At 41.6% G+C, this 23,593-nt stretch overlaps 1 protein-coding gene across 1 annotated transcript in view; it reads left to right on the top strand.

The window, feature by feature from the left end:
* The window catches only part of ARMC9 (armadillo repeat containing 9), a 76,185-nt gene extending 54,404 nt beyond the window's left edge, over positions 1-21,781 (top strand). Inside the window, exons 21-25 of the mRNA XM_067301755.1 lie at positions 577-692; positions 4,885-5,009; positions 8,557-8,689; positions 13,278-13,450; positions 16,935-21,781. Of these exons, the coding sequence (XP_067157856.1) occupies positions 577-692; positions 4,885-5,009; positions 8,557-8,689; positions 13,278-13,450; positions 16,935-16,957 (570 nt within the window). The 3' untranslated portion in view covers positions 16,958-21,781. The remainder of the gene's footprint in view (positions 1-576; positions 693-4,884; positions 5,010-8,556; positions 8,690-13,277; positions 13,451-16,934) is intronic.
* The last annotated feature ends 1,812 nt before the right edge of the window (positions 21,782-23,593 follow it).

Here is a 23,593-nt window from a genome sequence, read left to right as displayed (position 1 = left end):
GAATAACTTTGAGAAAGGTAACTTTACACCTTTATGGGAGGTAGTCAGGTCGTGGCTTAGTAATAAGCTAAAGGCAGCCTTAGGGTTCTAGTGCTAGATCCATGATGCTGCAGGCACACAAAGCAAAGTCCTGAGCAAGTTAATACTGGAACACTCTGCTGGTTTGATTTTATTTTGAAAAAAAGTCGAGCAGTTAACTGTTCCTACAGGCTTTATGCCAGATCAAGCATTGTCCGTCTTACCTCCAGCAAGAAAAAGCCATTAAGTAAAAAAAGCATAAAGTTGGCATGAACTCCATCTAGTATGCTGGGATTGATTTGAGAGAAATGTGATTGTATGCCTTCTGGATCCCAAAATGCACAGGTCTGGCTATGGTGGTGCTAGAACCGTGACCTTAGATGAGATGTCATCATACAGCCTGCAGTGAGTCCAAGGATTTTTGTTCAGTGACACTGGGGCACAACTTGGTTTCTGAAGCAGTGTTTCTATATACTTTTCCCAGTGTCTCCAGTTACTTGTTTTTCCACTTCTTCCTCTTTTTTTTTTCCCCCCTTTTCTCCGTTTCTTGTGTATTAGATAATGACTCATACTCCAAAAACCAAGAAGAAGCTGTTCCCTGGTGTCCATCAGAGTATAGATGAGCCTCTCCAGAGACCTGTGACGCCAGGATACCACAGAACTGTGTACCCAATGTAAGTCTGAACAAATGAGACAAAGTTGGATTTTTTTAAAACATCTTAAAAAACCCAAAGCATAGTAATTTAGTGCCTGATAAATAAAACCTCTGTACTTGAAAGTGCATCTTGCCATTGTCATTCTTTACAGATCACTTTGAAAAAATAAAGAGGAGGAGTAGTTTAAGCAGAGAAAGGTCTACTGGATGAGGTCACATACTTGGAATAGCTGAGTAAATGTTTATTGATCACTTTGATTTCAACTCACGTTATATCCTTTGCTTTCATAATCCTTACCTCTTACGGTATACTCTATGGGTGAATTGCATGCAGTACGTAAAATACCTAGGATCTTCCATTTTATAAGCAAGTAAATATATTTCTCTAGGGACATTTGGTACCTACTCATGAGGAAAGAAGTTAAAAAGAAAATGGGAAAAACAAGAATCTTAATGTCCAATTTCTTGATTTGAGAAAAAAAAAAAAATCTTCCAGCAGGAGGGTCTGTGACACCTGGCTTTTGATGTAATTGGGGTCAGCGGTAGAAGGTTGCTTTGTAATTGGAATTAAGAGATCTTACAGTATAGAGCTCCTTGACTGTGCTGTGTCTTCTGTTAGAACAAGTTTTCGCTGTCCTGATTGAGGAAGTAAAATACCAGTGAGATCTCAAATTTAAGTGATTTTTCACTTTTCAGTTGCATACAGTTTTGCATTTGGTCAAATCCAGGTAGCAATGACACAGAGAGTAGTTTGTTATGAGGATTTAATGTTTTCATTTCTGTGTGTACTTTCTTAACCTGAAAGACTGCGAACCACTCTAACAAATATAGATAACTACTCAAAAGCCACAGTATCTGTATAGCTAAGTACCTTAAAATGAATGGATAACCCGAAGTAAAAAGGTGTGATGAAGCTTAAATGTAGAGGTGGTTCTTAAAACTTCAGGGCTGATACATTCTTCTAGGACCGTCCCATGTAAATTCTTTTGCTTTCATGTTCATACTTTCTATTTCTTAAATACGTTTCTTCCCCATTTCTGTGTGGAAGTATCCGTACAGACAGAAGTGGGGACGGCTTTAAGTGGTAGTTACATGCTTGCTTGAGTCTGGTGTAAATCTATACTGTTGCGGAGAGGGAGTGGTCCCACCTTTGCCTCGTCCGTCTTTATTCCCACGCATTCTCTTGCGCTGGTCTTAGTGTTCATACAAGCAACTGATGTGGCTGCTGGGAGCCCTCCTGATTCAATCTGAAACACATTTTCAGCCAGATGTGTCTTTTGGCAGCTGTACCATTCGTACTGGATTATACCGATTATGTAACCAGGGCCTTAGAAAGTACAAGTGTAACGCATCAGACCTGGGCATGGGAAAAGCCCCGGAGAACCTTTTTTTTTTTTTTTTTTTTTTTAAGAAAAATGAATGAAATACACTTCCAAGATGGAGGGAGAATCTGTGGCTATCCCAGGGCAGAATTTGTCTTGCACAGTCTGATTTTTCTTCTGTGTACTCGTCTGGCCAAAATGGCTTCTGTTGGAGTGTAAAGCCTAGTTCTTCTGCCTGGTATAACCTCAATGTAGATTTTAAAGTTCACACTTAGTGTCCTTTGCCACAGTGGTCAGCTTTTGCACCATGGCAATGTCCCCTGCTTTTGCAAGTCCTCTCCCTCTATATTATACATACATGTGTGTGTGTGTATATTTATATATTTATACACATATGTATATGAAGAAAACTGCACCAAATTAATGTAAGCTCATATTAGTAGAATAGAGATTATTTAAGCATGTTTCTGCAGTCCTCCAAAAGGACCACAGGCCATAACAATGTAAACTGGCTAATACGTGACTGAATGTACAGAGCCACTTCATTGTGGGTCAGCATTACCAAGTTCAAAGTCCCACTTCCCCTGCGCGGTATGTTATCTATACTGGGCTGCAAGTCCTGGATTGATTCTGTGCAGTCAGCTCTAAAGTAGCCTCATTTAATGTTTAGAAAGTATTTTTAAGGAATAGATCTGAGTTACCATTGAGTGTCCAAGCATTACATTCCTGCTTTGTAAGCAGGGAGAAAAATAAGTATGTGAAAATGAAGCGACTTTCCTATGGCAAGTCAGAAAAACAGTGGCAAACCTGTGAGAACAGCTTGTATTTCCTGGTGCCCTGCAGCACACCGCAATTTATGTACCGTGGATAGTCTCTAGAAGTGATTAAATAATGCCTCTTTTTACTGCCATCTACTCAGGTAGTGTGTTTACTTAACAAAATCCCGGGATTACCTGGTTCTGTGTCAAGTCAAATACTGAATCTTCTTATGAACAGCTGTGCAGCTCATGCCTCTGCAGGACAACTCCATGCCACTGCAGGATACAAGTTAAAAACACCTTTGGACCCGTATTAATTCTAGTAGCTTTGTGACCGAGCAAAGTGTTAGCTTGATGGTGTGAAGCAGTCTTTACAGGTTGCCTCGTTATGTACGTTGGAGAGGGGGAAAACATAATCAGCAAAAATCTAACATGGTGAAAATATGTGAAAATTCGTTTTTCCCCGCTTTGGTCACATGTAGAACTAATGTGAGTGTTTGGTGCTCCCATGTTTTAAGCAGGAAGCACAAGATAGCACCCCGATTGGGAAGTTTGCATTTTATAGTGAAACTCTACCTAATTAGCTTTTGCATGCAAGGAAATTGCAGTAAATAGACAAAGACATTCTTGAACTACAACAGAAAAGGACAAGCTCTGATGGCTTTTATGCCATTCTAATTTTTGTTAGAATTCATTTACTAAAATGAGGAAATACTCCGTTAGGAACCTTTGCAAGAGGAAGACAATAGAAGTGACCAAATCTTAGCTGACTTGATTTGAAAGCAAAATCTGAACTGGATGTGTTTCATATTTTAAATAATTTAAGTGCCTAGTGTTTGAATCAGATCAAATGGCAGGAAAAACATCCGGCTTTTTGCCCTCTTGTCTACCTAGGGACAATCCAGGACAGTTAATCTGAATTAGCTAAAGCTGTGAATTTAGCAGAATAGTTAAATCACATTAAAACTGTGTAAATGCTTGTGTGCAGTGGATGTAACTTGCTTTAAGTTCTCTGTAAGAGACTTGATACAACATATTCCATTTAACAGCATGATGAAAGAGGGGACAGTTGATGGAGATAATATATCGTATCTCTTTATAAGTTGTTAGCTCATACTTCAAAAAAGGGGAGGATTTTTCAAGCTGACTAGAAGCAATCACATAAATTAATACAGAATAGCTAGTGCACATGTAGCAGCTATTCTGTGATAATTTCTATATGACTTCCCAGTGCAGACAAGTTTCTGGTTATTTCAGGTTTTTTTTTTAATTTCAGATATTTTCAGATTCTGGTTACTTCAGGTGAATTGTCCTGGGACTGCTATGTAAGCTGCCTTTTTTTTTTTTCCCTTTCTTTTAAAGACTCAGTGTCTGAGTTCAGTCAAGAGGGATTGAACTACTTAATATTCCTCTAGCTGTTTCCTTAGAAACTGATTTAGCTGTGAAATCATTAACTGCTTCCCTGGACTGCATCCTTTCTAACTAGAAATGTAGCCTAGTTACCTTAACCTGATATTGGACATGAATAGCCAGGGAAACTTTCTGGGTCAGCCAACATTTTCTTGCACACTTTTCACACCCCTCTTGCTTCTCGTGTGTTTTGTTGCCTGTTGCTAAACAGTCTCGACCCTGTTCTGTCTTTCTGTTCTTTCTCAACGATCTGCCTCGCTGGGGAAGTCAACAGATCTACTTCTCTAAGTCCATGTGGCGTATTGCTCTCTGCAAAGTGGAATCCTCACAATATTCAGGAACAAATCTTGCATCCTTGCAGAAGCGGAGTATTGGAGACCTCTCAGGCCCACTGCTGCAGTCTTTTTCTTTAAGTGTCCTGCTGGTATATTGTGTCTCCAGACTGCAAGGTTATTATGGTTAATGGTTTTATGGTTTCCTTTCCTTGGTTCTTTATTGCTGTAGGAAAGTATATTAGTTTCAAATACGTCTAACATCAGCTGCTTTGGGGGAGCTACAGTCATGCAGTTATGACCTTAACACTAGTTTGCAATATAAAAAAAACCCAAACAGTTTTAATTTCTTCTACACCATTACAATTAGAAGGTAATTAGAAGGTAACTCTCATGCAGCGTTTTAGACTCTAAGAATTCATCACCCTGCATTCTCCTTTCTCTTCCAGGCCAGAGAACGATGACATTTCTTGCCACAGTAGGGATGAAAAACTCCAGTCCCTGCCAAGCAGTCGTCCTTCCATTCGTAGTGGGAGCAGGTCCAGCATTTCTGACCTCTGCATTTCCTCCTCATGTAAGGATATTCTGCGAATGCTGTTGTTAATTTTGTCTCTCTTGAGTGGGGCAGGCATTTGGGGCATAGCGTGTGGGTTGCAGACTTGTAAAATGTGGCCTGGCCCTCCCCGTGTAGACCCTGGGGCAGCCTGCAAGACTTTGGGATGCACTGCGCCATGTTGGCTTGAGCGCAGAGAATGGCTACAGAAGGTACCATGTGGTCTGCAGAAATTAATGATCTCACTTGCTTCGCTCCATCTTGCTTCCTGTGGAAGGGTCAAGGATCACACCAGGGGCTTCCTATGTGCAAAGTGTATTTTCTTTCACTCAGCGATGTCCTCTGCCTAGGAGAAGAGCTGCAGCCAAGAGGCAGTGCACTTCCCAACAGGCAAAGCTACTTACTTGATCAAATATACCCTTGTTTGGATCTAAATGAATCACTGTCTACTGGCACCTGCAGACTCTGTTGGCTGGACCTCTGTATTAAAGTTGATGGCAGCTGCAGTTATATACTTAGTGGAGCAGCTACAGTCAAACCATAAAAGGTTGTGGAGGATGGGGAGCCCTGTGCTGTGTAGCTGCATTGTGGGTGATGCTGCTAAAGATTCTGCCCTTGCAACATAAACTAAAATTAATGCAAACTCAGCTGGCCTGAGAAACAGGAGACGGTGTTTAAAAGGTTATAGGCTTCTGAAATATTTTATTGCCAAACTCCTGATAACCACAGGATCCACTTCTGCTGTAGGAATTTCAACCTGCTTGCAGGGATTCATTAACATTTCCAATTAGGGATTTAAGGCCAAATGGTCTGCGGTCTTGGATAAAGGATCTTGCAGCGTATCCGGTACAGAATTATTAATAAGTTCAGACAAAGCATGCCTTTACTTTACTGAGAAATATGCTTTGAAGCACTAAAGAAATAGCATACTTTTTTCTCCATCTCCTTTTTTTAAATTTCCTAAAGGAAATGAAAAGGATTCTGAGAAAAGTAACCAAGGTCTTGCAGACAGGAATCTGCTTGCGTAATGCCTGGAGTTGATAAATATAATATGCTGAACAAAAGGGTTAGGATAGAAGCAGATGAAACTCCCATTCAAGATGTGCACTTGCATTCTCACTGTTGTGTAGGCATGAGAGCCGCTCTCTTCCAGCCTCACTTTACGCGGTAGCATGTTGAATATAGCTAAGCCCATTCTACGGGGAGATTAGTTGGCCAGAGGCAGCAACTCAGAACAACAGAAATTACCATCTAATCAAAACTGTGCTGACTTAACAGTTTTGTTACATGGAAGAAAAAAAATGGTGTTTTACATGTTCATACTTTGTAAAGAAGATTAAGTACAGCAGGTATCAAAGGTGCTGCTATTTGCTGTTTTAAAGCATACTGTAGGATAAAACCCTCCTTTGGATGCAGATTTGGAGACCAAATCACTTGTGTTTCTCAGGCATTATGCAGCCACCAGGAGCCCAGCATGCTGAACCACATTTTGACAGTCTATTTTCTGGGAAATGCATTCACTCGCCTCCGTCAGCTGTTCTGCGCTGCTGAGGCTGTTCTGCGCTGTAGATGCTGTCTGGCAGTTTGCTTGGGGAAATTTGGGGGGAGGTTTAAGTGGGGAACCTGAGTAAGTCAGAAAAGTAAATGTTGTTGTTCATATTTGAAGGAGAAGATCGATTTGATGCCTTCATGCTGAAGAAATTGCTGCCATCTTTAATATTTGCTTATTTTCAGAACTTTACTTGTAGGCCCGTCTAAAACACTGTTTGGTAGCTGTTTTCAGTCAAAATTTTATGCAAGTGAATGCTAACAAGAGAACTAGATTATACTCTCTCTTCCTGTAGAAAAATCTTAGAATTACGTATACAAAAGGACAGGTAATTTTTGTGTGTGGCAGTGACAATTCTTCCTAGCACTTATCCAGACTATAAAATGACACTGAGTTACTTGAAGGGATTGCCAGAGGTTTGTTTCAGACTTTTGCAAGTAGCTGGTGAAATATGTGCTTTCTTGTCTTCTTACCTTTTGGGATTTAAAAATGAATGGAGAGGAGAAGAGAGAGACTGCTGTGCTGAATCCCATGGCTATTCAAGTCAGTGGCAGGACTTTCATTCTGTATAATGGTAATTGGATTGGCTCCTTGGACATTCCCTGTTTTCCAAAAGAGAATATTTTTTTGCAATTCTTGCATTGTAAAGGCTTGAATTTAAAACAGTGTAAAATAAGCCCTTGAGACCATAATTCTGAAAAATATTATTTGTTAAAGCTTCTCTGCACTTTCTCTTCTAGTGCCTTCCTAGATACTGCAGTGAACAGTGTATAACAGAAAGATGTAAAAATAATTGTGCTTCTTCTAGAGTATTTTTTCACACCCGGGGAAATATCATTGCTGTGAAATAGAATATGCAGTTTACTGAGTTCTGATCTTGGTCTCATGCTTATTAAGCAGTACGAGGAATTTGCTCACTTCAGAATACGCATTTTCCAGTATCACATGAGTAGTTTGGATTTCAGAGTTTCATGCAATCAAGTCATGATCGAGAGTGATAAGAGACCAAGAATGAAAAAGTGGTTAGAATAAAAGTTTCATGTGAACAGTTGGCATCAACAGGGCCATGCCTCAAGGAAGCAAACCTCAAGAAACCTTAATCCTTCTGTTTTCTATAAATGAAAGCAGTTCTTAATGTCTTCCATAACTGGATCTATTCACCTATTTCTGAGTCACCTTCTCATTTTTCTGAATCTGGGACTACCCTCCCTTTTTGTCACTTTGGTAGTGAATCAATAATTCTGGCTGTTGTTTGTCTCCTGCAAGCAGAAAACTTGTGGGCTAAAGATGAATCCTGGTCATCTTATTATGCTACTTAAGCTGAATGTCAGGCAGAATATATGGTGGCCAGCCCACTGCTTATCTAAAAGTGACCCACTCTGTCTCCCTGTTTGCATGTGAAAGCAAATAAACACATGAGGGCAACCTGTCCTGGGCATGGGAGCAATGGAGCTAGGGATTTTCCTTAAACTCCTGTTGGACTTGCACATCCTGGTGGCCTTGTGTCTCTCAGCAGACTGACTGTCCTTCCATTCTGCGTTAGTGCAAGGCAGAAGGCAATGTTTAATGAGCCAAATGTAATAGACCTCCCTCTGTTCTGACGGAGGCATTTGTAGTACTGTTTTTTTGTCCTCACTGGCTGCCTGTTATTCTGTTACTAGGGATATGTACAGAGAACTGCAAGTGGTTGCTTTCCTGTGACTTTAATGAGATGTCAGTCATTGGCTGATATATGTTAAATGATGATTTGCATGCTCCTAACCCATTGCAAATGCAAAGTATATATAACTGCTTTGAAAATGGTCCAAGTGTGGTTTACTTTTCAGTTGTGATGGGTTAGAAGCATGTGCGCATGCAGTTAACTTGGCTCAGCTGATGAGCAGTAATTCACTCTGCCGCAATAACTCGATAGCCTGCCGTTGTCTGAAGGTTTCCGTCATGCAGCAGGAGCTGTGACTTGACTGTATTTCTTGTAAATTGTAAAAACATCTCCTCACTGAATTGTGTTTCTTTAAATAGCGATTGAAATGGAGTCATCTAAGGTATTCTCATCAGGCCATAGAATGGACCAACGCATCCCAGCTGTTGACAACATCTTGTCTTCCCGATCTACTGAGTTCACCCAGGACAAAGTAAATGGGCTATCTAACAGGTACGATTTGTCCAGATGAGTATGTAAGAGCACAAGAGGAGTCTGAGAGGACTTACCAGCTAATTCCATGCTGCTGTAAAGACAACCTGTGAAGTCATTTAATGTATGATGTAGTCTGGTGTGAGACAGCTGTGATGGTGCTTGCCAAACAAAATACCCTTAGCTGTGCCAGTGGCAGCTGTTCAATTTCTAAACATCTGGTCCAGAATGGGAGAAATCTCAAGTAAGACATTGTTAATGAAAATCACATGTATGCAGAATATTGTCTTCTGCATGTAAAACTTCCTTGTTGCTTTCTTAGATGATGGACTCTACGTCATGAAAAACATTTATTAGTAAAGAAAGAGGTAGGGCCCTAGGAACAGGACAGGAATTAACTTCCAGAAGGAAGAGAGCTTAAGCGTTTAAGTGGATTCGGAGAGTTTGAACATGCTGAGTTCTAGCACTGCTGACCAGAGTCCCTGATTTATCTATGGGGCAGGTACAGCAAGGGAGGCAGTATTAGGAGTTCTCCTGGCACTGGGTTTCAACTATTTCTTAAAAGATTTTTTTATCAAAGGAAGAGAAAAGGTCTTGCTCTCCTTCTTCCATTCATGCTGTGAGCCCTCTGTCACGGTTTTGTCATATATAGGATTATGATGTTATATCTTGGATGAAAACTAGGAATCCATTAGGAATTGAACCAAAGTTTTTTCAGGGCCCTCAAGTATCCATGAGACGTTAACAGCTTTTTCCTATAGCTAATTTGATTGGGCCAAGTTTTAAATAGTGACTGTAGAGAAATTTTAAAAGCAAATACATTCCAGAAGTAAAACATAGAATGGGTGGAGATGTGTTACGGGAAAGGTTTTACCAACTCTTTATGGATCTGATTTTTCAGAAGTGCCTAGTTATTCATGTCAGTTAAAGCTCTAGCACTTCTGAAAACTAGACTCTGCTTAGAGCTTTGTTTCTTTCTGGCCCACAGATGACTCCTTTTTTGCTTTTTTTTTTTTTTTTTTTTTAATTTCTGGATTGTGCTGTTTCCATTGTGAGGTCTGAGAAATTACCTATTGTCAACAAATTATCACTGGTAAGCGGCTGAGATGCTTAGTAGTCATACCCCTATCCCAGCAGAAGCATTACTGGTTTTACTTCTGTGTAGCCTGTAATAATAGTAGCTAAGCACATACTACAAATGCAGACAGACCATCAGAATTTTATGGCCAGATTGCTTGCTTTGTGCTCTGGCTGATGGAGAAAAAAGTTGTTTTTCAGCCTCAGGCTTTGGCATGTAAGAGATCATAGATAGTCAGTGTCTTGTCCCGCATCTTAGTGAGAGGTTTTGCTTCTTTACAGTCATAATCAGTTTTTCTTTAAAAAACAACAGCAACAGAAAACCCTTATATCCTGTAATCTTGAAGTTTTGTTCACAAACATATATCTAAATCTCACTAATAGGTGGATCTCTAACTGAAGGCGCGGGTGCAGTGTCCTGCAGAAGGAGATTTTATCTTTTCGTTGCATGCTTCCTTACCGTGCGTACAGCAATTTCTATTTACAAAAGCAGCCTCAAGTTACGGATACAGGAATGTAGCCATTCATAGCCCGAGCAGAACACAGGGTTTTCTGTGTCAAGGGTCTTTTGTTAATATGCTAGTTTTGCAATAGCTAGACCTGCCTTTTCGTTCTTCTTTCGTTCTTTCGTTCTTGGAGCATGCTTTAATTTGTTTGCAAAACAAACAGAGTGAATAAATTGTTGCTTTGGTCATAGTTTCATCCGCTGTAAGAGGTCTCCCTCCTTCCTAGAAGAGGTATGTATGAGGAAAGGAGGGCTGACTTGTGGTGATGCAGGGGGAACTGCTCCCATTTCCCCTCTTCCTTGAGCAGTATAAACTGGGAATTAACTGCCTGAAGTTCCGTGAAATTACATTTACACTAAATCAGTCTGAGAGAAGAATGAGGCTCTAGTAGTGACATGTCTATTACAGTTGTTTTATTTCCATAGGAACAAATGATTGTTTTAGCCGACGTGTGCCAGGCTGACAGCTGCCCCTGCTTTGCTATTGCCTGCTGTATTCTGATCATATAAGCATACAGATCTGTTGGGCTTTTTAGCTAAGCAAAGATGGATTTGTGAGTAATAGATCTGAGTTTACGCTTGTGGCTGGCTGAAAAGGCATTTATTTTTTATTGTGACTGTATGCAATATCAACCTAATGCAGATATTAAACTCTGTAGGGTCTTCTTAGGACTCCAATGGTCTCACCTTTCCAATAATCTGGTGGAGCTGGTTAAAAAGTCCAAGCGCATTTCCCTTGCAGAAAACAGTCTGTAACTCATCTTTGTATGTTCAAGCCCTGTCACATTTCTTGGCTGATTATTCAGATCCCAGTGGCAGGCTGTTATGGGCTTTTTTTTAAGAGGCTATTATTTCCGTTTTTTCTAAGTATACAGTTTTGTTTCTTCTCAGTGCAAGGGTAGGTTTCTGTGTAACACCATGGGACGTGGCTACCGTGTGTTGGTTTTTTTTTCAGAGCGCTTGTTCTCAAATTACCACACCTTGTCAGAAATGACTCTCTTACCAAATACTGCCAATCATTTTCCCACAATAGATTTTTCTCCTTCTTTCTTCATCTAGTCAAGATCTAAAGGGTATTAAATAGCACTTTTCCAAGTTATTTTGAGGATTAATTTCTTTTCTGTTGATATTTGCCTATTTATTGATGTGGGTAAAAGACGAGGTGGTTCTGTGACACCTGGGTGGATGGAGGTGTGAAACCTGCTGTACATGCTGTCAGAGAAACAACAGATTTTTCTACGGTGTTTGCTGCCTGCTTATTTCATATAATACTTTCCTGGAGACTTGCAAAGATGTGAGCCTGCTGTTGCTGTCATATGCAACCATTGTGTATTCCCTCCAACTCATCAAGCACAGTAATTCTGATTAATTCTGATTCTAATTCTTTGCTTTGTCTCCAAAGTGCTTATAGTCTAGCTGTGTAGGTTACTATAGTGAAACGCTGTGAAGATTGTTCATGCTAGGAAAACATTTATTCGTGTATGGAAATAAAGATCTAGGGTTTTCTTACTTATTACCAAATGAGAAAAAGCTCATTTATGGCTCAAAGATTGCTATAAGGCTGCTGGCTACATACGATTCCCACGTAGAGCGCTAGTGTATTGAAAACTCAGCACTTGCACCCAAATGAATAAAATGATAAAAAAACATTAACAATTAAACTATACTATGGAGAGAGACGTTTAAATCTGTTCTATTGGTCTGAAAAGTGTGTGATCCAGGGCTTAGGGTTTTAACTAGCCAATCTTACTTTTTAGTTTTGTTTTGCTAGTGTGTTTTTGCTGCCACCTGCCACCTCCTCTTTTTAAATGATAAAAAGAGTAATACTTATAATACTTAGAGGTAGGTGAAAGGCTGCAGAGATGGCCCTGAGCAGGCCTTTTAGCATGACTGTGTCCTTAATAGCTAGCATATACAAATGCAAAATACAGACAATTAATGCTATTTAAAATATAAAAGAAATGTTTGCTGTCATATCTTGCCGAAAAGAGAAGCAGGGCTATGGAATGGCTAATCAGCACTGACTCAGCAGCATTCCCGGGGGAAGGGGGGGGAGATTAAATGTCTTGAAAATCCTCCTAATCACCCTTTCTGCTGGTCACAAAGGGTTCTTTTGATGGAGCAAATAACAGAGACTTTCCAACTAACATTTTTATTGCCTATCTTTAGATGGCACCTTTTTGGATCCTCCCTTGGTTCTACTTTTATTTCCTTTTAAGAGATTTTTCCTTTAGAGATTTACTGTTTCTTGGTAACCTCCGCTTTCTATACCTTGGAAAGAATATATTGATGCTGGGGGGTAGGAAAGGAGAGTCCTCACACAATCATGGACTGAATTTTAAAGAACGATATTCTTGTAGCATGGGCAGGTTGTAAAATAAGAGCAGCTGTTTTAAGCTCTCAGTATGAACAAGGAACCTGTGTGCTCAGGGAATTTATTTCATAGATGCCATCACAACTTTTTGCTCTTTTCCTGATGGCCCTGGGAATTGTACAAATCTCCTTGCAGGGAGGCAGGGTGTGTGTGTGTGTCTGTGTCTGCCAGGATTGTGACCCATATCCAGGAGAAATAATAGTTTCTGTGCCCCAAAAGGATGTCTGATTCCTGTGCTGTACCATGTATATATGCTTTTTGCACCTCAGACCAGTGTGATGATAATATCTGTGTGTGATAAATACAACAGAAAACAAGCTAAACATCTATTACTCGTTTGTCCACAGTTGCAAGGGACTTGGGACTTTGGTCCTGTGGTCCAAATAGCCAGGTTTGAGTAGGATAGGCAGGTCCAAAAGGCCAGATCTGAGCAGACTGTGTGGTGAGTGCGTACCGTGGGGCAGTACCTGAGGTGCCACTGTCACCGAAATCGGCCTTTGGTAACACCACGTTCCTTTCTGTTCATAGTCTCCCTAAGCTTTCGGCAGTCTATCACGCTGTCACAGTGTGTACTGCAAGTTTCACTTGGTTGCAGATTTAATATGCGTACGTTTTTCTCTGTGCTTACTAACTCTTCCTGTCTCTTCCTACAGCGAGTTTTCCTCAGCCTTTACTAGCAAACCTAAGATCCCTCGCACTCCTGAAGTGCAGAGTGCCAGCCCTAGAAAGGGAAAGATCCCAACCATTGCCCCCCAGTTCTCTCAGTCTGGACCCCAACAAATGAGCCGCCCCAGTTCTTCGGGATCATCCACGAGGAGCAGACAGAGTAAGTGAAAAAGTAACTGTTCTACTTGTCAGTGCTTGGTGTGGGAAAGGAGAGAGCTCTGTAATGGCTCTCCAGGAATGAAGTTGTATGCTACAAGTGTGCCAGCAGTATATGACGTTGTACTTGTCATCTGCAGGATGCACAACCATGCAGTTATATCCTGCTGAGCGTACTGCTCCTATTTCCACACTGTCATGTGAGAATTTAGAGACATACTTTTTCCTGTCTCTGGGCAGAGAAAAGTAGCCCAGATTCTCAGATGTGTTTATGTTTGGGAGGAAACTCCTTGTCTCAGAACAAACTTTGTCTAGATGTCATTAAACTTTCTCCTTTTCTTTAGACACTCCTTCACTCCCCTATATAGCTTGTCTAATGTTCTTGAATTTGGACCCCTGGGTGTGTCTACATTGCAACTGAGTGTAGACCAGATGTCAGGCAGTTCAGCAGATAGGCTCAGGGCAGCTTAGTAAGCAGACAGCCAAGGGTGGTGTGTAGCTTGTGGCAGTCATTATGCTGGAGGGTGATGTTTAAGAACCATATGGAAATGTCCTTGCATGAAGAAGAGTAAGCAATAATAACTAGTTTACAGTGGGTTCAGAAGAGGAGGGCCATGACCTGAGGCTGGAGGAAAGAGGTGGAAGCTTGCTTTAAGCTACCCAACACAAGCCTGGTGAAGTGGAATTGTGGGTCTCAGATGCTTACACCACAGTAAATATGTATGCAAATCTTGAGGATGTCTAAGTTATGTCTTTTCTGGGTAAAAAGATTCATTTTTAAGTAAAGAGTAAGCTTTTCCTTTGGAGTGCAGCTAGGACTAGCTGGGTTCAAATATACTTTTGGGTCCAGCATCAATAAAAATGACAGGAGCCATGTACTGTATATTCTTATTCTAAACATATCATAAGAAATTTAGTGATGATTATTCGATCACAATATAATGCTTTATGTAACAGATAAAGTATCAGGTGTTGGTCAGCTCTGCTCTTTAGCTGTAGCTGTTACCTTTAAACATTTTGCAAATACAGGGTGGCTTGTAGCACCTTGTAAACCTTCCTAAGAAATTTATGAAGTATGTGCATATCACTAGCTCCTCTTTACAGATGGGAAAAATGAATCCCAAGGAATTAAAACAACCTAGTAAATCAGCAACAGAGCTGGAAAGCGCTTCCTAGTTCTTTTGGCTGTGTTGTTCCCTCGCTGTTGTTCCACGCCATTGCACTTGCAGTGAGAGAGGGTGGTTTCATTTGGGGAGCAGAGGTGAGGCAGCGGAGGGGAGTGTCCTGGTGGCTCAGGGAGTTTTCTCACGTAAGGAGTACTTGCTTGAGCAGTCCCGTGCTTCGGTAACACTGCCAGCTCTTTCAGCTCTAGCGTTGCTGCACATGCCCCGTGTTTTACCTCTGACACTAGTGCTTTCTGTCTCTTGTGATAGGAGCACTGTTCTGTCCTGACCGATTGTGGCGTTAACAGTCAAGAGCGTGTCCCTGGTTTCTGTTTCAATTCATTTACAAAAGTGCTAGTCCGTTAAAGAGGAAAAGCTCTGCTGAAGAATGGAAACAAGCACAGTGTGTGTGTGTGCGCACACAAAAACTCTTGTCCACGTATTTTAGTTTCTCCAGGACAGCTTTACGCTCTTGGATGTCAAAGATAAGACACGTGCATGTTCTTGTAGGGATCTGGAATGAGTTTCTTTTCCACTGGCACGGTGTATAATGTACTTTATTTTGAAATTGCAGTGAAGCAGAGCGTGATCAAATTTCTTCATCAGTTGGGTTTCTCTGTTGATTCAGTGTATGTAATTTATAAGTCCAGACTCTTACACTTTCTTAATTTTTGACTTTTATTAGATAGGGTTTGTCTTACAATGTACCTCTTATCTTTGCTGTGCCAGTGCATCCTAAAGCTGAATGTACAGTGGGCATCACATCTTATTATGTGTCCATTCAGTTTTTCTCCATAGCTTTCTGTTGGGTTTCCAGGTAATTTTTTCTAGCTGTCACGGTTTCCATGAGACAGACTTGGTTTTAGCAATCGATTGTTAGATGTTTAACTCTTATCTCGCTGCTAAAAAAATAACAAAGAAATTAATTTACAAAGAAATTGTCTGTCACACACTCTGCTTCTGTGTTATCATATGTTGCTGTCTGCTGTCATAGAGTACCTGGTAGTTATTCTCCATCTTGCAGGTGCTGTTGCACAGGTTTTTATGGTTGGAAAAATTGAGGCAGGTGTTAAGGACCTGATTTTTCAAGGACTAAAAAGAATTTTAAAGCACTTAAGTTCAAACCTAACTCACATTAACTCAAAGTTAATTCCCAGCTGTCACCTGGGCAGGGAGGCATCTGAAGGCATCTGATGTTTCCCTGGTAAAGCTCTGTGCTTACATCTCTTTAGGCAGATGCTATTCCTTTGTTTTCCTAGCTAACTTTTGTAGATAAGTCTGAAGTTGTATCAGAGGCACAGATATCAGCCATCGGTAGGACTCAACAGTTCCTGCCTCCCATTTGCCTGCTGCATAAGTATATAGGTTTTTGCATACCAAAAGGGACTCTGGCCCTCTGCAAGACTGGTTTTAGTTTGTGAATTTCTTGGAGTTTCTGGAAAAGTACAAATTTTTATAGCTGCTGGACACGATGAGATGGGATCACTTATTTCAGAGAGACTTTTTTTTAGCTTGCTTTTAATATTGTAGGTGCATTTTCTGGCAACACGTTGCTGCTTTTACATAAATCTAGCTGAACTAGCTGGACTGCTCCTCTAGGTACCAGCGAGCATGCGTGGAATGCCTTAGGAATGCAGAGGAAGCACAGGTACTCGGCGTGACTGCTGCAGGCCTGCCTGGGGCCAGATTCCTGCTGGACATGTAGCCTGCTGTTTTTCGGGGAGCTGTAAAGCTGTACCTAAAAGCAAAACTGAGCTTCCGAAAATAAACCTTGTCATTCTGGGGCTTTGTGCTGGTTTCTCTTCCTAGCTGGTACAGGGATGACACTTGGTAGTGTGGCTGGAACACAGGATCGGCCTCCAAATCTAGACTTTATTTTAGCTGTGCATTACGTGCCCCTTGTGGGCATGGATAAATGATTAAATCTGCCCTATGCCTTATTCTGCATCTGTTCCAATCTCCTCTGCACGGGCATGGTCAAGTTACATGTGCAGTGTATGAAGTTCTATCTAGTGCATGGTGGTGCTAGTGTAATACAAAAATCTCTACCAGGAAAAATGAAGAATAATTTAGTCAGGAGTGTTGCTGAGCTCTTATGGCTCTCTGCTCCTCCAGAGGTGCTTTAAGTGTCTGCTGACAAATGGTTGCCATAAATACATTTTCCATTTTTAAGTCGCAATGTCAGTGGTTAAGGTGCCTTTGTGCATGTTCTTCGTGGTGTTTGTGTCACTATACAGGTCGAACAAGTGTTTCCCTCAGGCAGCTCCTGTCTTGTAATAAATCCTGCTTTCAGCTGACAGGCTCTTTCTTGCTTCTCTTCTGCAGGCAGCCAGTCCTACAGGAAGTGAGAACAGTTGCTTTCCTCGAGAATCACCTGTCACGTTGCTGAAGGACAGAGCCAGCTTCCTGTAATGACCTTTACTGGCGACCTACTCGAGAAGAGAGTGGGTTATTAATATTGCACGTGTACGCCTTGCACAGTGATTCAGGAATTATCTGATGGGATGCATCTTTTGTCATCCCTACGCTTGGTTAAAACAAGGGTCTTGTTACAATTCAAGGTCTCAGCAGCAGCCCAGGACTGGTATGACAGATGAATGTACTCCCAGTGTCTCCGATAGTTTACTCCTAAGAGACACTGCCACCTTGAGAAGAGTCTCTTGTTCTCTGCCTTCTGTGTCGGAGTAAACGACCTTTGGAGATGGTCTGCAGGGCTCCACACAGGAGTCTGGTCGGGCAACTGTCTTGTTTACATATTGCTTGCTGAACTAGCCTGTCACTTGCTCTTTTAAAACTATTCCCTTGTGAATGAGCTGGGGGATATCTGTGTTCAAAGGATCTGCACTAGGAGTTTTGTGTGAGATGAGATCTGGGTTTGGCCACCAGAGACTGGAGAAAAAGCATTTCATCAACTTGTGATTGACCTGTAGCAACTGAAAAACACTGCACCGTTGCCCAAAGCAGAATCCTTGCTCACCTCTGAGGATCTGATGAGCAGCTTTATCTGCAGCTGTTGTTCCTATACGTTCTTTCTAGGTTGGATTTTTTCTGAATTTTGCTTTTTAATGTTTGCAGAATCAATACCCCACTTTTCCACTGGAATGAAGGACTTTGTTTCTTCATTCAGAGGAGAAGCCATAAAAATGTGAACAGATCAGAAGCAGCTTTCCCTTACCGTTTGGTTGTGGACAATCTCCTTTGATCTTTGTCACGTTTTCTGATGTTCTTCACTTCTGAGCAATGTTTTATCTTTATGAAATCTGGACTGGTCTTCAGTCATTGTGAAATGCTGTCTAGGCAAGAGAGATCAGGAAGCCCTTCACTAAATAAAAATCCTGCAGTTAATTCTGCCAGTGATTTATGAAGCCAAAACTGTTTGTTGTTCTTTCTCTCAAGAGTAACAGTGACCAGGAAACACTGAAGTCTTTACTGACCTTTGGCTTTTCGATAACATCCCCTCATGTGACACTGCTGTTAGGACAACAGCAACAACTTTTCCAGAAACGCAGTTTGCCTTGGAACTTGGCTGCCTCTGGCAGGGGGAAGTGTATTTGTCATAGGTGGACTTCAAAAGCAAATGCTTTAGCAGGTACCAAAAGAAAAGCTTTAACTTCTCCCTTTTAGGGTTTCAGCTCAAGATACAAACAAGAGGAACACAGTCTAAAAACCTCTCCAAATAGTGCCATTTACCTTCCCTGGGAGGAAACAGTTGCGCAGCCACAAATGATTTCCACAGAACTGGAAGAGAACTTTGTGCTTGTGCTGAGACCTTGGATTGTGCCTGTGGGTGTGCAGTGGCAACTGAGTAGCCAAGGTGATTTCCTCGCGTGACACAGTTGCCATGAGGTGGACCAAGATCAGTGACACTGTGTCAGTTTCTTGCAGAAAGGAATCCCACCTTCAAGTTCCTGTAACCCTGTTGAATAATAGACTTCAAATTGGAATCAGGATCTTCTATAGGGCAAGATAATCCCTAGTTTAAAATCTAGTCATGTTCACATGAAAGTTATAATTTACTGTTTGGTAACTTCAGGGTGTCCACAAGCCTAGCATAAAGCAGTCAGAGTGTGGGTGTTGCTTTAACTCCCAAACTGCATAGGACCTAAAGTGATTATAGGCCTTTGATAGCCTCTGTCCCATAGATCTCCATGCTGGACAAAGAAATGACAGAAAATTTCCAACATGTCCTCTGATTCACAAAAAGGCAGCAATGGAAAGCAGCCATAAAAATTCACTTGTGGTTTTCCAGTGTAGCTAGCTTTTCTTTTTCCTCTGAAACCATGTATTTTTTCCAGCAAGTAATATCAATGGCCAAGTTGTTAACACTGAAGTGCTGAGCGTGTTCATTTGCATATGTGGACATACAGACTGCCCCAGCAGTTGAGTTTTATTTATTTTACAGCAGTGCTAAGTTTCAGGTTGGAGCAGACCTGACCCTGAGATGCAGAACAGCTTTTGAGAAGTGTTGAGTGCAGTGACTACTTAAAAAACAAAACATAAAAAAATCCCAACCCCCCACCTTACTGGGTATACTATGAGTTGAGGCCAAAACTGTATCCTTGTAAGTCAGCTGAAGGAAGGTTGATAGGCACCCTGCAGAAGACCTAGATTGCTAAAAAAACCAAAATGCATCTTGCAGAACTGAACTGGAAGGAACAAACTGAAGTGTGTGAATAAGTGTTTGTTTCTTACTCTGGCCTGCTGCAAGGCAGTACTCCATACATACTTTTTTCCATGTTCAACTCTTAGCATGAATATAGAGTTCGAAAACTGTGAGGCTATTTTTTATATTAATGCTTGAGAAACTTCTGTTTTCCAGACGTTTGGGATGAGAGAAACTGTGTATGTGCTTTGAAATAAATTATCAGCTGAGCAGCAATTTGAGAGGCTGACGAGGTAACATGTCCCTCTTTGCTCTGTGTTGTTCACAAAAAGCCCCTTCAGTGTCAGTCAGAAGCTTTTGAAGCTAATGAGAAATGTTGGTATTGTCCTTCTCAGTCGGACACCACTATTCAGGGCAGAACAGTCCCTGGATAAAGGTCAGTGGCATGTACACAGTAAATTCTGCATCTCACTCTTAAAAGTTGCTAGGTGTTTTTTCGTTACACTGTGCAGAGGCTGCTGCTAGATGCAACACCACCCTGGTAAATTCATAATTGGACCAGTGAAAACTGCCTGTTTGTGATTATACTTAACCTGGCTCTGATCTTGTTTATAAGAAGCAAATGTGGTAATTGCACGTATCACATAGATCTGAAAGGAAGGATTTTCTGGGGCCAAAGTGTTATGTGATTCTACCGTGTTTCTTGGATATAGCTTTTTTATAGTCAGTCTAATTTTGTTTATGGATAGGGTAATACAAGACATGAACTGCCTATGTCTATTTAAATTTGTATGGAGGGATCAGTCATTCTGTATGATTGCTTTAAAATCAGCTGGCTGTGTCTGGGTGAATATGTTTCTTAAGGGATACATTCATTTCTCTCTTTTTGGTAGGTCTCTTTGGGGTCTTGTGGATTTTTAGGGCGTGCATTTCACATATCATTACGTTTTATTATTAGTGACAAATTCTGTTGCCAACTATTTTATCTCCACCTGAATTGAAAACACAGCTCCCTCCTGTTCGACCTGGCCTGCCTCTGCAGCATGTTTGCTCAGAAGTGGTGCAAAGCAGGCATGAACCACTCATTGTGTTTGGTCTCTCATGAGGAGAGCCTAGGCATGTGGGATGCCACCGGTGGCATTGGTTTGGTGTCAGAGGTATTATTTCTTGATGTATATAAATGTGTAGAGCAGGACAAGCAAGGAAGTTTTCTGGAGATAAAATATTCCTGTGCTGGGGAGGGATAAAGGTTGCTTAGTTTGGTTTTGTGCTGTTTTCTTTAAACAAAGTTCACTAGTCTTTATAGATCGTGGTGGAGGTTACAGGGCGGAGACGAAAAGCACAACATTGCATTCAGACACATCTTTGAGTAGTAGCAGTAGTAGAAAAGCAAGCAGGCTACCTTCCTTCCAGGCGTTTAAGTACATCTGGACTTTCCTTTTAGCTTGGGGCTTGAATCCATCTTTGAGCCAAAACTTCCTGGCAGTTTGCACTGTCTTCACACTTGCTTGCAATCTGGCTCCAGATTGGAACAGGTCGCTTCCCAGGAGGAGGGAGCGCCGGGGTTGGAGCAGGGGGATGGGAGAGCTGGGAGGTGCCCCTTGCCCAGCAAGAGGTGTCTCACCGAGGAGCGTCGGAGCTGAGCCCCAGTCCTGCAAGGCACCTTGGACGCCGCGGCGCACTGAACCAGAGGTGCGTGGGCATGGCTAACAAAGAGCGTACAGATGTAGTCTTACGTATCTCCGCTGATCCCAGGGGGAACTAAGTACCAAAATATCTCTGTGATCAAGCCATGTGGACTTCTCCAGACCATACTGCACTTTGTAGGAACCTCTGCTTATTTGTGTGGATTGTAAAAGGAATGGGGCTCTCAAGGATTTGTTGAAGGGTGAGAAATAACAAAACGTTTCAGGGCAAACAAAACAAACTTTAAGATCAGGCTGTTCTAGCCAAGCTTTATGGTAATCTGCTCCTAACAGCAACAAGAAACAAACTTCTGGGTGCAGGAGTTGTCCTACCTTATCAGGCCAGTAATTTTTCTAGCCTAGCATCTTGTCAGTGGTCAGTATCTGATGTTTCAAAGCAAGGTTTTTCCCATCTCCAGACTTCCTTCTTTCTTGAGGTGAGTGGGCATTATATCCAATTATAGGATCATGATCCAAACTTCCATTCTTTAAGGATCTGATGTCTCCAAACAACAGGCTGAGTGGCAAACTCTAGGATGTCTAATCCTAGAGTTCTGGAACATGTCCTGCTTTTATTACAAGTTTTCTCAGCAGTCCTGGCATATGTTCCAAGTTTCCAAGAAACAAGTGTATTAATTTATTGCAATAAAAGTGAAAATACTTCACTTTATGTACACATACAAACTGTAAGAAATCCATTTGACAGTCTGAAATGTTCATTTTGTGTTTGTCATCTTTGAAATGTGGTAAATGCTCTTCTGATGACTTGAAGTGCACAGTTTTGGAGAGTGCAAATATTTTGTTCACTTCAGGTGTGGATGGCCTAACAATGTATTTAATTAAAAAAAAAGGCTTCCAGTATGTCTTGGTGTTTCATCTTAAAAGTCTCTTAAAGTGTTGCTTCATTTTATTTGTTTTTCTTTTAATGACGCTAAGTGAACACATTGCTAAGTGAAAGGATAAACAGGATAAATAAAGAGGACTGGATGGCTGAAACAATAATATTCATCCTGCAGATGTTTAAGGTGCTTTATATATTAGACTGTAGCTGACAGCTATGAATGTTGAGGCCATCTGGAAATCAGACCACCTACTACGGGATATTAGGAGGTGAGGACACCTCCCTCTACTGCTCTCAATGAAAAATTTTGGCCTTTGTAGATCTAGATTTCATTACACATAGACAGTTTTCTTTCTCTGAAGAGTGAAAAAGTTGACCTAACGTGCGGATGGGATGTAAGTGCTGGAAATAGCAGCTCTGTGCCAAATGATACAGTTTCTCATTTGGTAAGCCATGTGCCGGTCTCACTGCCCCAGCCCTTGTCTGAATCCGGTTGACTGTTGGCAGAGGTTGAATGCTTCCTGAGAACAAATCACTTTATTGTTCATGTCTGTTCATGCACTGCCTTTTGGGATCATGGTTCATGTTGGTAGCAAGAAGCGGAGCCGTTAGTACCAAATGAATTCTTTGTCAAGCAGCACGTCTTGCTGAATTTTTTACCCTTTGCTCCAACTGCTTTCTCTCTGGATGGAATTTGGAGTTTTATCCCTAAAGCACGAGTATAGTCTTTCCTAACAGACTTGGAGACAACTCGTTTACTTTCATAACTTTCATAACTTGACAGATCATGGCTTACCATGAAACTGGTTCCTTCCTCTTTCTTCCTTCTCCAAGTGAGCAACCAGGAAGAGAAATGAGGCAGCTCTGGGATTTGAGGAAATCAACTGAGTTTCAGTTGAGTTGCTTCTGTCCTGAAGTCCTGTGTAAGGTGGGCTGTCTGGAATGGCCACCCTTTCTGACCTGAGACACTGCGCTGAAATTTCCATGGCTGGGGATCTCCTAGTCGTGAGCCACCCACCTCAAGGTGAGAGAGGCAGCTGCAGTTTCCAAGGGTCCCATCATTCTACTGCAGAGTAGCCCAGCCATGCCCTGGCCATGCTGGTGGCTACAGCACACTTAGCTGTCTTGTTTCCTCCCAGAACCAGGGACCAGGGATATCTGGATCAGCTGCGTCAGTATAGCCCCACGGCTGGCTCCATGCATAGCCCTGCGCAGGAGCCACACTGCAACTGTTTGCAAGTCATGGAGTTTGAGCCAGCACAGCTGGTCCCATGGCTCAAAATCAACCTCACTGCTTATGTAGCATCTAACACAGGGACATGAGGAGCTTGGCTCATAACTAAGGCTTTTAGGCCATGTCACGCACAGCCACGGTAACAGCGAGAAGAATTTTGCTTGCTTCTCCCAACCCTCTAAAATGGTCTAGTTGACCTACGGTTTGGAGTCGTCTTCTCATTGAAATGTAGGGCCTGAGCACTGCAGAGCACCATTGCCCATCTGTGCAGAATGGGAGGGAACTAATTTACTCCTGATACATTTTCCACATAGATTAAAAACTTTGAGTAGCTAAGTGGTTGTTTCCTGTGCCATAGTTTAAAACCTCAATGTGCTTTGGGCAGGGGATAGGAGAGAGCTTCAGAAGAATGTATTTCTCTCTAATGCTTGTTATGTTGGTGACTCTGAAGATGCTGTTGGTGAGGATGCAGGTTTTCACAACAGCGTGCTGAGTGTTGCGGAAAGGTATGGGTCTAAGCAATTACAAATCTCCCCAAATCTTGTTGGAGCTTCCAAGATTCTCTGAACCACTATTACAGCAACTAAAGCAGAAACCAGTGCTCAGCGCTTGTATGTCATT

Source organism: Apteryx mantelli, chromosome 9 (assembly GCF_036417845.1).
Source record: "Apteryx mantelli isolate bAptMan1 chromosome 9, bAptMan1.hap1, whole genome shotgun sequence".
Lineage (NCBI taxonomy): Eukaryota > Metazoa > Chordata > Aves > Apterygiformes > Apterygidae > Apteryx > Apteryx mantelli.
The sequence above is the reverse complement of the archived record's forward strand: the minus strand, read 5'-3'. Positions and strand labels throughout refer to the sequence as shown.